Raw genomic sequence first — 13386 nt, forward strand, 5'->3', positions numbered from 1 at the left:
GAAGTGATCCAGTAATCCCACTGAAGTGAATGGGACGTGGATAAGGCCTACAAGACTACTCACAGGAGTAGCAATTTCCATGAGCGGGTCCCTGCTTTTAAAGCAGACTGCTGTCCTCAGAAGACTGTAGGCTTTTTACCAGTTCCTTTTATATTTTTCAATATGAAAACACTGCATATGCTTTGCCACTCCAAAGCCTTCCCTTGTAATGTGAGGAGCACATTTCTGTCAATGCTTTGAACAGCCTCAGTACCCGAGGAAGCAAACAGCAGGCAGGTGGAACTGGTGGTGCTCAGCCCTCTGGTGGGAAGTCTTCTGGATCAGCCCCACAAGCTGTGGTCTCTCTTCCTGCTCTGCTCTAGCCTCAGTGTGTATTACACTTGCCCCAGCTTTGCAGAGATAATTTGCACTCTCCTAGTTCATTAGCTGCTACCCCCTCCTGTCTGTGGGCAAAAAAAAGCCCTTACTGTTCAAAAGAACACATGCAGCAATCATTAATGCTGACCGTAATTGTGCCAATTCAAACCACTCAATAGCTCTAATTAAAACCTCTCTTGTGCAGGGCACTGAACAGTAACAAAACTGTCACCCCGAACAATCAAATCATGGAGTTAAGAAATTTTTTTTCCTGTTGTGTTCAAATGTTGTTGCTGCTGTCAGAAGGGTCATCTGCAGGGATTAAGTATGGGGCTTTTGTAGGCTGCAAAGGCCAGAATATCTAAAAACAACCAATATCTTTTGGTCACAGTTTGAAATCAGTAGACCCCAACTCTTTCCAGGCCTCCTTTCATCCCCTTTACCCACCCCCATCCAGCAAGCAACACCTGCAAAGTAGACAGGCTCCTGGCTATGAGACACATGGACACCACAAGTCAACTTAAACATCTGCAAAGGGGGGGGAGGGGGGGAAACAGGCGTTCCTATCCCTACAACCTTGTTTCTCAGGGTCCCTGACTACACTTTCCTGTGCACCATAAATAACTCTGCAATTACATTAATTGGTTGCATATTTGTTGACACAGGGGTGGACAGGGGTAGGTTACGGTGGGAGGATTTTTGCTTTCAGTGCAATTTTATATTACTTTCTTCAGATGTCCCTTAATCCCCAGTCTCCCCTCCCCCTTTATTTTGGATTCACATGTCTTCCAGAATAACTATAAATGTGTGGGTGGAGGGGTAGAAAGAGCGTTAAAATTCATTTGATGGCACTTGTACACACACATCTGTTCTGTCGTGTTCCCCTAGCAAAGTCTATCATTCAAACGAAAAAGGTTGATATGTATCACAGCGGGATATTCCAAAAGGCTGGTTGCAGGCAATTGCATGCTGGATGGTTTCTCCCTGCACAGAGTTTCTGACAGGTCAGAAGAAGGAAGCAGGATGCATGTATAGCTATATCTTTTGTACATTTAACTTTTTTTTAATGTAGCAAAATTAAAAGGGCAACAGCATTAACTGCTGAAATTCCAGGCTGGGTATCTTTTCCTCTGTTTGTTGTTGAACGTGTTCTGAAGCCCAAGTCTGGGATCAAACGTAAAAGCCTGGGCTGCAAGCACTTTTGCATCTGTGGTTCTGGTTTAGATCATTACAGGCACAGATGCTAGCTACAGTGTATGGCTCTGGGTTCAAACCACTGTCTCCGAGTATTTGGTGCAGCGTACTTGAGCGAGTCTTTCCTTCCCGTCTCTCATTGGGTTTCTTACTTTTGCTAGCAGCAATCAAGGCTGCATTTAGAGAGTTTGTGGCATGCTATGTTTCATGTTTTCTCTTTTCATCTCTCCTGAACTGATGTCCCAGCTGAGGACTAGGGAGTAGGATGATACCCGTAAAGCCCTGGCAGTTTGCCTCCTTAAACACTCTGAGCACTTTCTGTTAGAAACCACCTTCGTTGCTTCTTGTTCCGAACTGCTGGGTTGTGCTGTGTGCCATTACAATATTGCCTTGTCTCAGCAGTGAAGCAGTTGCATTTAGTGATGGGTAAAATAGCCCATATTTATAGTACAGCTTGACTCAACCTTTAAGTATTTAGCCTTGGTTGGCAACTAAGCACAAAATCTTTATGTATAAACATATAGACACACATTCTTTATGTATAAAAGCAATGGAACAAAACTTAATGTTTTTAAAACACTTGGAGGTGAACAGTCTGGTTCAGTGCAAAATCATATTAAAGTTGGCCATCTGAGCTGATATGTTCAGGATAAGTTGATTTTCACTAGCCTTTCTCAGACCCTGTGAATTCTAGCCTCAAATTCAACAGAGGCCTCACTTTTTTTCTAAAAGTCAGGGTGTTGCACCATGGTGCGTGACAGTGCTGTCCTGTTTCTGTCTTTGTGTCATCTTGGAGCAGGACCACAGTACTTTCTAATTTTCAACAGTAATGTGCTCTTACAATGGGATGAAGAGGAATAGGTGACATGGCATCCAGACGCATGCTTTTCAGAGCATGGTACCCCTCAGCAGTAGCACTGGAGAGAAGAATAAGGAATAAGAGTTCCTTCACTCTGACAGGTTTACTTTCTGTTAGGGGCCATGCGAGATGACTTTCCTGTTAATACCTGGCACTTGCATTGCACAGTATTCACGTGAGGATCTTAAAGTTCTTGACACATGATCAAGAGGGGGAAATAAGGCACACAGAGGTTATGTGACTGGCTCCAGGTCCTTTAGCAAACCAACAGCCAGGCTGAGAACAAATCCTGGGACTCTGGTACCACCTGTGGCCTCTGGAAAGCACCATCTCCTTTTCTGAGCTACTTCTTGCCTGTGTTCACACGAGGAAGCTCTGTGTCTCTGTTGACCTGTGAGCTGAGAGTAGGGGGATTTCTGTAAAATATGCTCTGTTATAGATTCCCATCACTTTCTATAAGGATGGTCTCTCTCATGATCTCTGTCTGCCATTCTGTCCTCATTCCTTGCTCTCATTTTTAGGCAGCAATGCTGGAGTCTATCCTCTCGACTGAGCTGCTGCACTTTAGTTTTCAACAGGCCCTTATTGCTCTTGCACCTTGTGTGTGGTCTTTGAATGTTATGTGGCTCGGCAGCTGGGAATAGTGAGTGGGTGGGCAATTTAAAACAGAAAAGACTCTGTATCAGCGCAGGGCTGAGGTTTGAACTCTGCTCAGCTTTGGATATGTGTAGCTGGTTCTCAGAGCTGTGATTTAAGTGCAGTTTTGTTGGTGTCAGTGTGAAGCCTAAATCAGTGCTAAGAAGCTTGTAGGAAAGAAAAAACAAACTTTGCTTGTCTGATAATGAGTGTTACTCTTGGCCTTGCTGAAAAACTGTAGCACCAAGGCATCTTAGAATTTGCACCTGGCTGTTTTGTCACCGTTTCCCCTCCCCAACTCAGAAGACAAAAGGTGTCTCAGATGATGCCAAAGCTTCTCTGATGGAATATGTTTCTGAGCTGCTTTCATGCCATTTAAGGCATGATTCTGATTCTGAGTTTAATGAGGATCAGCTCTGTTGATAGCCGAAGACAGGGGAGGGGTTGCCAACCTGTGGCACAAAATACTTCAATGCATTCATCAAAATATCACCATAATGGGCTGAGGTAAATGCACTCAAGTGACAAAAATTAATCACAATGTCATGACTGATACTTGTTGAGCTCACAGAGCCAGATCCTCAGCTGCTCCCTTCTTCCTTTTGCTGTTGTTTTTGCTGGTGGAGGATCGGATAGAGTGGATGTCATGCAAGAGCCCCTGCCTTCAGTATGCCCTGACATGTTTCCCCCAGCGCACGCACACACACACACTTCTTTTGCGCTTTCACTGGCTAGCCCACTCTGTGCTGGCAGAGAGTTCTCATGTACGGGAGGTTCACTACGTGCTCTCCTTGGCATTTGCAGCCCAGAGTACCCAGTCCTCAGATTTTCATCGTGGAGGCATTTCTTTCCGCACCCATTTTCCATCTATCCCACCCAGGTAGAAAGGATGAGCAGAAAGGCTCCTTGCTTTGATAAGATTGATAAATGAGGTTGGAACAGAGCTCCTCTCTGCTGGAGTCCATATAGAGTCCAACCCAACTTCAATCTTGTGGCTGACTCAAAAAAAAATTGGCAAGTTCCTAAGTACTTTTAAAGATTTTAAAGGTTAAAGATATGGTTGACTGGCGTTCTTTTTAGAGCCTGGAGTGATATTTTATATACTTCACAAAATTCAAAAAAAGTGCACACCGAATATTAGAAATCTAGGGGTAGATAATTGGAAGATTAATTTAATTTTCCAGTGCCACAAAATTTTCCATCATTCACCATCACTGCACCAGGCCTTGTATTGATTCTCAACATTATACCCTAGAATTTGCAAAATATAAGCAAGAGTAAAAAGGCAAAAAGGGAGAAAATCCTTGTTTTCAATAGGCTGGCAGATTTCAAATTAACACCAGTCAGGTCACTGTAGGGGTTCCATCCTTAAAAATAGATGTGGACTCCACCATGAAAAATCATACTGAAACTCAGATGGGATTTACTGTTTACTTCACCTTACACTTCCCTGCATTCCTTAAAAAAAAAAAAAAAAAAATCAAAATAATACTGGTAAATGGCCAAAAGCCTGTTTCTGTGATGGAATAATATAAGGGCATGAAAGTATGGCTGGGTAGTAGAATCAGTTGGACAGGCACTAATAAGTGGTGAGGGTTAGGCAGCACTTGGGAACTGACCAGAACTACTAACAATTCATTGACAAACAAAAGAAGCATGTCCAGGACCCACAGACTTTACCACCCTTTCTAGAGAAAAGCTCTATAGAGAATTTCTAAACCAAGTATAGTGAATGAAGTGGTGGATTCTACAGAGATTTTGTGGAAGGAGACTTGCAATCTTGTCACATTTTTAACGAAACTTGTTTTTCAAGTATAAGTGAACATTCTGCAAAGAGGTTCAAGGATTAAAAGCCGAATAGTACATTTAGTGTTACTAACAGGGTTTCTGCTTCATTCAGGCATACACATAATTAACTTTCATAAGACGCTGAGAATCCTCTTTGTTGACATAATCCAGCAAGTACACCCCAGGACTTGCTCATAGCAATGTACCTCTACATCTTAGATGAGCATGAATACTTGAGGCAGCCCACAAGAGCAACAGTGCTGACAGAGGGATGGCACTGTAACATTGTCACATGTTGTGACTTCAGTCTTTTCAGATCCAGCGTTTTTTGCCTTCTGGCCTCATAATCACTGTGGGTCAAGTTTACTCGTCCCCACTATCCCCACGTCCAACTTCTGTCTGGGAAGCTGGAGAAATGATGTTTTACTTCAGTTCAGGGTGGCAGCATAAATTTTCTCATCCTGTGGCTGCTATTCCAACCTGCGTAGGGTGGTGAGTGTGCCCAAATGTGGCTTTTCAGTCTTTTTCCAGGGCTGTCCCCAAATTGCCGTGAATTCACCTTTGGACAGAGATCTGGGGGTGCCAGAAAGCAGAAAAGGCTCTTTCACTGCTGCAGCCTCTCAGCAATCAAGGCCTGGCAGCACTGGATCATTCTCTGATTACAATTACTCAGACTATTCAAAACTTATCATGTGCAAAAAGATAACTTTTAACCCTGCATCAAGTTACAACAAATCAGTCTCACAGCAAATGCAGCATTCTCCTCTCTACTCCTTTTCCTACAAAAAATGAACTAAATCTAGCCCTGTTGGAGGAGTGATTGTAACATCCACTGACTTAAAAAAGAACCACTAACATTACTTTGGACCCTAAAAGCAACAGTTCATATTGGGAGGCAGCAAATTATTCTTTACTGAAAGTGTGAGTAATCGTTTCTGCTAAACATGAGCAGGAGGGGCTCTGTTCCCTGACAAAAGCTGTGGCAGACAAATCCCGTGACGGTTCTGCAGGGGATGCCAGTAATGTTCAAAACAGGATAGCAATCTTCTGAAACTTGTCCTAGGACAAGGCAAGTAGAAGCAGAGGCAAATAATCATAGCAATCAAACAGTTCTCCCCAAACAGCTGTCAAGACCACCAATATATAACGTCTTGTGCCACAGGTTTGTGGTGCTGCACATGATATGCATGCACCATAGCAACAAGATATTAATCATCAACACATATAGGCACATGCTGGCATAAGTCTTCTCAGGTGCAAGTTGTAGGCTGTATCTGATATATACAACAAGCCCAAACGGTACCAGTTTCAGTGCTACCTCCAAGAGCATTGCATAGTTTAATTCATGACGACTGGGCTTACATCTTCCTCAGAAGCATCAGAACATTGGGCCGGGTGTATGAATGCCTCGACATGAAGAACAACTTCTGTTCTAGTTCTGCGCCCCTCTTTCTTTGTACTTTTCAGTTTAACACCCTGGGCAAGTTCTTTGCTGGTGAGACACCACTGACTGAAGTGGCATTGTGCCAGTGCAGCATTTGGCACTGTATCCTCAGAGTGATGGCTGGGATTTTCAAAGGGGTGAAGGGAAGAGGGTATGCACCCAGTTCCTCTTGCATTTGGACACTAACCTCCTCTTGGCTCACTAGCATCTCTGCAATGCCACTGATGTCCCAGGTGGGCACTGCCTACTTGCCAGGGTTCTGGAGAGAATTAATGGACAATTCAGTGGCAGTTTCTTTTATTTACTTGGGTTTTTCTTTAAAGATGACACACTGGTAAATTACATCTATATCAACTGGAGTACCAGGCCAGTAAGCCAGAGTTAGACATGCATTTCTAATGGCGAAGGCGATTCACCACTGGGACAAACGCATTCTCTCTCTGCTGGTGTCTTTAAACTGAGGCTGGTGTCCTCCTGGATGATGCTTTGATAAGGTTTTTGGGCTCAGTACAGCTGAGTGAAATGTTATGGCTGTGAATACAGACCAGGCTATAGGGTCTTTCCTGGTCTAGCTATTGCACTAAGGAGTTATCTTCTGCAGAGAAGATATACATCCTTGTGGAGGAATAACTGGCCATGAGGATAGTGGTCAAGGGTGGAGTGGTGCATGCTGTACGGTTATAAACAGCTTTAACCATAAAGGAGTTGCACTGTTTGGCTGCTGAGAATTGACCCTCTGTGGAATTTTTACTTGGAGTTTTAAGACGCTGTTGGTGTCAGAGCCACAAGGTCACTGAAGTGTAGGCTTCCAGTGTAACTGCTATTCTTTGCTAGGCAATAGGAAAACAACCATTTTTTTTTCACAGAGGTAATGGGCATTTATATAACAGAGATCCCAGCATCCATGGGTTTGTCTGTGAAAGGCACATCAAAGAAATACAGCCATCTTTAAAGTGTATCAGAGCAAGTGATAAAGAATACGTGAAGGCCTCACACAACAGTAGGTCAGATGCAAAAAGCTCCATATGGAGAGGGGATTGTAGGAAAATGGGATATTGTAATCTGCACTGTAATTTAATAAGTACTTTTTATTCCAGGGTGATGCAGTACTTCAGTGGTCGGATCACTGCCTCAGCAAAACTGTACTAGGTCCTGCCTCTCCTTTCACAGATGCCAGGTGCGCACTGGTATAACTTGTCCAACCTCAGCAGAGCTGATCCTGATGTACACAAGGACACTCATATCCAGATTTGTCAGTTCTCCCCCTACATCTTCCCTTCAAGGTCTCTTGTTCATGTCATGTGGAATGGCAAAAGTTCAGGTGTGGACCAGAGAGACTTTGAAATGGAAAATCAGAGGATACCACAGGTCACATTGAAGGAGAGCTGGCAAAGTATAGGACCAGGATAGCAGAGAGTGGTGAGGGTTAGGACTAAGGTACATCAGTGGGCTTGTATGGCGTGCTGGGTTTGGGGCTCCAGAGTGATGTGCAAGCCAAGAATAATGAATACTGGCAGAGCTCCGCATGAGTAACAAACGGCTTATCCTGCCTAGGCTAATGACAAAATGTTAGGCACTGGCATTTTTTTAAATAAATGGTTTTAAAAAAAAAGAAAAGAAAAAGAAAAAGATTAAAGCAACCGCTATAGCTAAGCGCTCTACTTTCCTCTGATAAGATGCCAGAACTATATGACTTCTGCTGTGTAACAAGGTTCTCTTGTGTGGGTGTAGCAGCCCCTCCCTATACCTAGCAGATACACTCTAGGGAATTTTTGCAAGTGTGAATATTGGCTCTTATAAGGTCATTGAGTAAAGACAGCTAATCATGTTGCTTGAAAAAACTGCATGTGTCTTGTGCGTTTCCATAAGATCTCCAGAAAGCTATTCCACAAAAAGGTCATTATCACTATTATTTGCACAGCAATGAGCAGAGGACCTCCCATGCATATTGCTTTGTAAAACGTTGGGTCTTTGCCCTGGCACACCTGCAGTTAAACTCACGCTGACAATTTAAAAATGAAGGACTGGAAGCCAGTGCAAATCAGGCCAGTTCACAGGACATCTCTGTCAGTCAGCAGGTAGACAGAGGCTTGACACTGTTCTCCACTGCTGCCAGGGGTCTCCGAGTATAGCTTATCTTCATTACACTGCCACAGTACTGTCTCTCTTTTGCTCCGAATCTCACAGACATGCCTGCAGAGACTGCACCCTGGTGACAGATGCATCGCCGTTTTTTCCCTGCTTCTGCTCCAGAGCTGCACCTACGCACCTATTGTGTGACATGACACTTGCTTTCTGCCTAAGCTTCCCATTATTATGTTCCTGGTTACATCTAGATATATCGGGACCTCCCTGCATCCTAGAGGGGCTTGTTGTCTGAAGAGACATCAAGTTTGATCTTGGGATGGTCCTCCAGGTGCAAGGTAGATATTATCAAAGGCACAAAACAAAACAAAAGCAAACAGAAAAGGTGCCCAGGCTGTCCTGGGCAGTGTAGAGCAATGGGCTACAAGGGCTCCTTTTGCAGTCCAGAGAGCAGTGGCAGATGTCCAGGGACAGGTAGTCTCTGTGGCTGTGGGTCAGCTATGAACCCTACTCCGCTGCTGCTGGCATGGAGGTGACAATAGGATCTACAGTCCCCGAGGCATGAACTCTGCCAAATATTTTTCCACAGGAGGTTTGGATCAAGAGTGCCGAACCAGTGGAAAATAGTATGTGGACCATGAGAAAACTTCGCATGCCAAATTTACTTGCTCCCTTACAGGAACCAGATGAAGCAAACAGCATTTCTGAAGCGCGTTCACCGTACAAAGAAATCTGCACAACTGTTACTTGTCGGGAAACAGCCTTCTCAGGGGAAGGACGCGGGGGCTCCCGGTGCAGGGAGAAGACCTAGCTGGTCTCCAAGCCTCGGCGGCGACCACGGGCGCAGAGGCCGTGCTCGGCGAGCCGGAGCCCACCCCGGGCCGCGGCAGGCGAGCGGGGCCGGGGGCGCCGGTGCTGGCGGCACGGGGCAGCCCGGCCGCCGGGGCGGGCACGGCGCCCCACGGCGGCGGCCGGCCTGGGGTTTTTCCCCGGCGGCTGTTAAACCCTCCGCGGAGCACGGCGCGGGGCGGCGGCACGGAGCGAGCCCCGCGAGACCGAAGCCCTCGCCAGACGCCGGCTACTCCCCGCGGAGCCTCCGCGGCCCCGAGCGGCGCTGCCGTCGGGCTGCCCCGGGGCCCGGCGGCCGCTCCAGGTGCCGCGGCGCTCCGCGGAGGGGCGAGCCCGGGTCGCTGCCGCGGCGGCACGGGCACGGGCACGGGCACGGGCACGGGCACTGGCCCCGGCCCCGCTCCCCCCGCCCCCGGGGCCAACCTGCGCCGCCGCCTCAGAGCCCCGGCGAGCGGCGGCGGAGGGGGCGGGCGGGGGCGCCCCTGCCGCCCGCCCATTGGCTCCGGCCCCGCGGCGGCTGCGCTGCCATGGGAGCACGCCGCAGTCAGTCCCGCCCGACCCCGCCCCGCCGGGGCTTTATAACGGGCATCCCCATGGCCGGGGTGTGTAACCTGCCGCGGCGGGAGGGGGCAGCGCTGGCCGGTGGCACCGCGCGCGCCGCCCGCCAACGGACACGCCGCCGCCGCCGCGGGGCGCCGCCCGCCCGCCCGCCCGCGCCTCCCGAGGCGGCCGCAGGGCCCCGCGCCGCCCGTCCCGTCCCGTCCCGTCCCGCCCCGCCGCCCCCGCGGGACGATGCCGCCCCGGGCCTGGCGCGGTGCGGGCGCTCGCCCGCTGCTGCTGGCGCTGCTGCTGGTGCGTCTGCCCCAGGGTGGCGGCCACAGAGCCACGGGGCCCCGGGTAAGTGAGCGGCCCCCGCGGCGGGGCGGCCCCCTCGCTCCCACTCCGCCGCGGCAGGTTGCCGCGGGCCCGAGCCGGCGGGGCAGGGCGGCCCCCGCCCGCGGCCAGGTGCCGCGGCCCGGCAGCGCCGCAGGTGAAGCCGCGGCGGCTGCCTGCTGCCCGCGGCGCGAGGGGCGCGGAGCCTCGGCAGGCCCGCGCCGCTCGCTGGGGCCGGGCACCGGCGGAGCCCGTGGCGTACACGAGTCTTAGCTGGTTAGCGGGGGGAAGGGGGAGACGCTGGCGGGCTGTGTTCTTATATCGCTCGTCTTGCGTTCAGTGTAGCCCTCTTCCCAGCACGTAGCTTTGGGGCTTTTCATTTTTTATGATCCCAAGTAGGGATTAAATGGATTCCTGCAATAAAGCTAGATGCTTCCAGCCTAGACTTCTCTCCCTGCAGGAGTCTAGTGTGTGTTCTCTCTCTCTCTCTTTTTTCTTTTACCTGATGATGTTTGATGATTTGGGCTCTCAATTTCACTTACCAAGCCATTGCATGGCTCTGGGGGAGAACCCAACACCTCTTCTAAATATGGTCCTCCCAGTGAGCTGGCGTTACCACTGCAGCACTGCTCTGGAGTCGCATGAGAGCTTTCAATTACAAAGCTGTGAAACAGTAGCTGTTCTTTAGCCAATGCTGCAATAAAAACATAGTTCTGGGTAAGTGGAAAAACTTGATCTCTGTGCAGGCGTGCTGGATGCGTTGACCATGTGCATTCTTGACCCATCAGTCTGAAATGTTATGAAATGTAGTGCTTAATTAACTTACGCTGTGGTTAGGCAAGATCGGGAGTCTCTAGAATACCTCAATATGATCAGCCAGAATATAACAATAAGGGGCTTGAGTGCTGTACTCTAATTTTTCTAATAGTCAAGACTGATGTTTGAATGTTATGGCTATTAAGCACTTCAGAACTGTGGAAAAAGTGTACTGGCTGCACTGGTGTCCTTGTGTTCAGCTGTACTGTGTAGCCTCTTTTATGGCCAGATGTGTAACAGTAACTGTTAGAATCTGGCAGATTAGATCTAGTGTGTGCCTCAAACCCCTGGAGACCCATTTCGAAGGGTGGGGAAAACATAGGGGTGCTTATGCATATATATATATTTTTAACCTGATACCAAGCATAAACCTCAAAATTGGAGTGATGCCATATGGAGAGGAGCTTTGTGGTGGTAAGTAACGGTCTGTCTGGATGACTAGGGCCCTTCATCAACACTGGTATCTAAATGCTTTAATGAGGAGCAGTTGAAACAAAGCAAAATAAAAAGTTCTGATGGTAGTGTATAGGTGCACAATAAGCCTGTCTATCAAACAGTTTCTAAGCAGGCCATTTGAATATACTGTACTTTATAAGATGGTTTCATTGCTGACTGTGTTGTCGTCTTTGGGATGGGAGCTGCTTCAGGAGAATGGAAAACCAAATACAGAGGACTAATGATTTGCTTATTGCCTGAAATAAGTGATCTGACTCTGGTATTTCTCCCTTCATGGCTGGGTGGAGAAACTTGGCTTATGTGGGCATCAATATCTACAGCTCTGTAGAAGGACCTGCCTTAAAACTTAACTTATGGGCTCTTTAATGGAAAACTCTTAAGCAGTTGATTTCAGGGATGTTTAACTGGTAGAGCTTCTCTTTTCAGCTTTTGAAGTGGCTTGCTTAAGTGTGAGTCTGGTCTGCTTGTTCACTGCCATTGTGAAGCTCAGGAGCTTATATCTATAATATCTTCTAATGATTAGACACTGCCAATAAAGTGGTCCTCAGTATAAAGGTACAATGCTTTAGATTCCCCTCTACATTAGAAAAATCTTTAATTGTGTGTTTTTAAATGATGATTATGAAGTCACAAGTCACACTGCTTGGCTTTTCATGCTGCCTTTATCAAGAGTGTATTCCCTTCAGGAACCCTCCCTGATTTGTGGGGTCAGGGTTGCAGTTCTAGAGTGACTGTGTAGTCATTCAGTTGCTAGGTGCAATACTTAGCCCTACAAGCTGTTTCTATTCTGTACACTAAGCACTAAAGCTACAATTTTTGCAGGCTCAAATGCTTTTAAAGGTAAGCAGCAATTATTAATCCATTCCTTCTCAGTGAATTTAAATGAGCAGCAATAGTGCTTGAAACAAGTTCTCCATCCGATGTTTTTTCTTGCATTTCCCTGTCAGTACTTAACAATGTTGCTCCTAAGTTAGGCAGCAAGCATTGTCATTGAATATATAGACAGAGGAGTATGACTTGCTACTGTTTGCAGAAAATGACAGAGTTGATGAAAGGCAACATAGAGAAGTGAGTAGATCTGCATCTCCTGTGCCTGTACTGTACTAAACTTTCAGATGAAGTGAGTCAGTTCAGATGATCACTTGAATATCAGGGCAAGCTACAAGTGCAGCTAATCTCTACTGGACTGTTGATGTACTTCTGACTCTCAAAGTTGTACAAAGCTTGCTGTTTTGTGGTGTTATAAAGCTATGAACACTGGCATGAATCTCAGACTTGAAGTGTCAATGACTTGTAGAAAACATCTGGCTTTTGTACATCTGCTGTGGCCAACTGACAGTTAATTATTAACTGTCCCAAGTGAGCCCCTGTTGGAAATCTAATGTCCTGGGTGCCCTAGAAATGACAGCCTTGGGCTCCCAAGTTATGTGGCTTGTTTCCTTGCTTAGACTCTAGAATGCTTTTTGCTCCATCATGCGGTTGCATGATCACTTCTCTGGTAGGTCTAGAGAGCACAGTGCAAGTGATTGGCTGACTATATGGAAAGTTCTTGGAAAATGTCTGCCTGAAGAACACTGCCTTCTGGAAAAAGCTAGTTAGGCTCTACTTTTCCCTTCCTGCATGCCTCTTTCTCTCTGCTGGTGTAAGATGATCTGGAATTGCATGACAAGCCAGTTCTTGCTGCTTTCCCCCTCCTTGCTCCCCATGTGATAGATGGATGGGGAGCCTGACTGGACTGGCTCTTTCATGTTCTCCTGTGTGATGCATTTGAGCAGTGCTCTTTCATAGCAAATCAAAAAGATCATACCACTAAGCTGTAATTTTCCTGTCTGGAAAATAAATTGGGATCTTTGTCCTTCTAGTTCAGGAAGAGAGAGCTCTATCTCCTGTATGTTTTGAGGGCAACTCCTGACCATTATGAGCTTGCTCCATTTATGCCACAGAACTGTTGGTGGCAGTAATGAGAAATACTAGAACAGGAAAATGGTGGGTGCTTGCAGTGTGACTGCAGCAGTCAAGCTGTTCTAGG

At 47.3% G+C, this 13386-nt stretch overlaps 1 protein-coding gene across 6 annotated transcripts in view; it reads left to right on the forward strand.

Annotated features, from left to right (window-relative positions):
- The first annotated feature begins 9829 nt into the window (after window positions 1-9829).
- The window catches only part of SMOC1 (SPARC related modular calcium binding 1), a 133124-nt gene continuing 129567 nt past the window's right edge, over window positions 9830-13386 (forward strand). For 3 of the 6 annotated variants that reach the window (XM_064512516.1, XM_064512517.1, XM_064512519.1), the window contains exon 1: window positions 9835-10109. In XM_064512516.1, the coding sequence (XP_064368586.1) occupies window positions 10005-10109 (105 nt within the window). In that variant the 5' untranslated portion in view covers window positions 9835-10004. Of the gene's footprint in view, window positions 10110-13386 lie in introns of all 6 variants that reach the window. The other 3 variants (XM_064512521.1, XM_064512520.1, XM_064512518.1) reach the window with 3 other exon arrangements.

The sequence above is a fragment of the Dromaius novaehollandiae genome, chromosome 5 (genome assembly GCF_036370855.1).
Source record: "Dromaius novaehollandiae isolate bDroNov1 chromosome 5, bDroNov1.hap1, whole genome shotgun sequence".
Classification (NCBI taxonomy): domain Eukaryota; kingdom Metazoa; phylum Chordata; class Aves; order Casuariiformes; family Dromaiidae; genus Dromaius; species Dromaius novaehollandiae.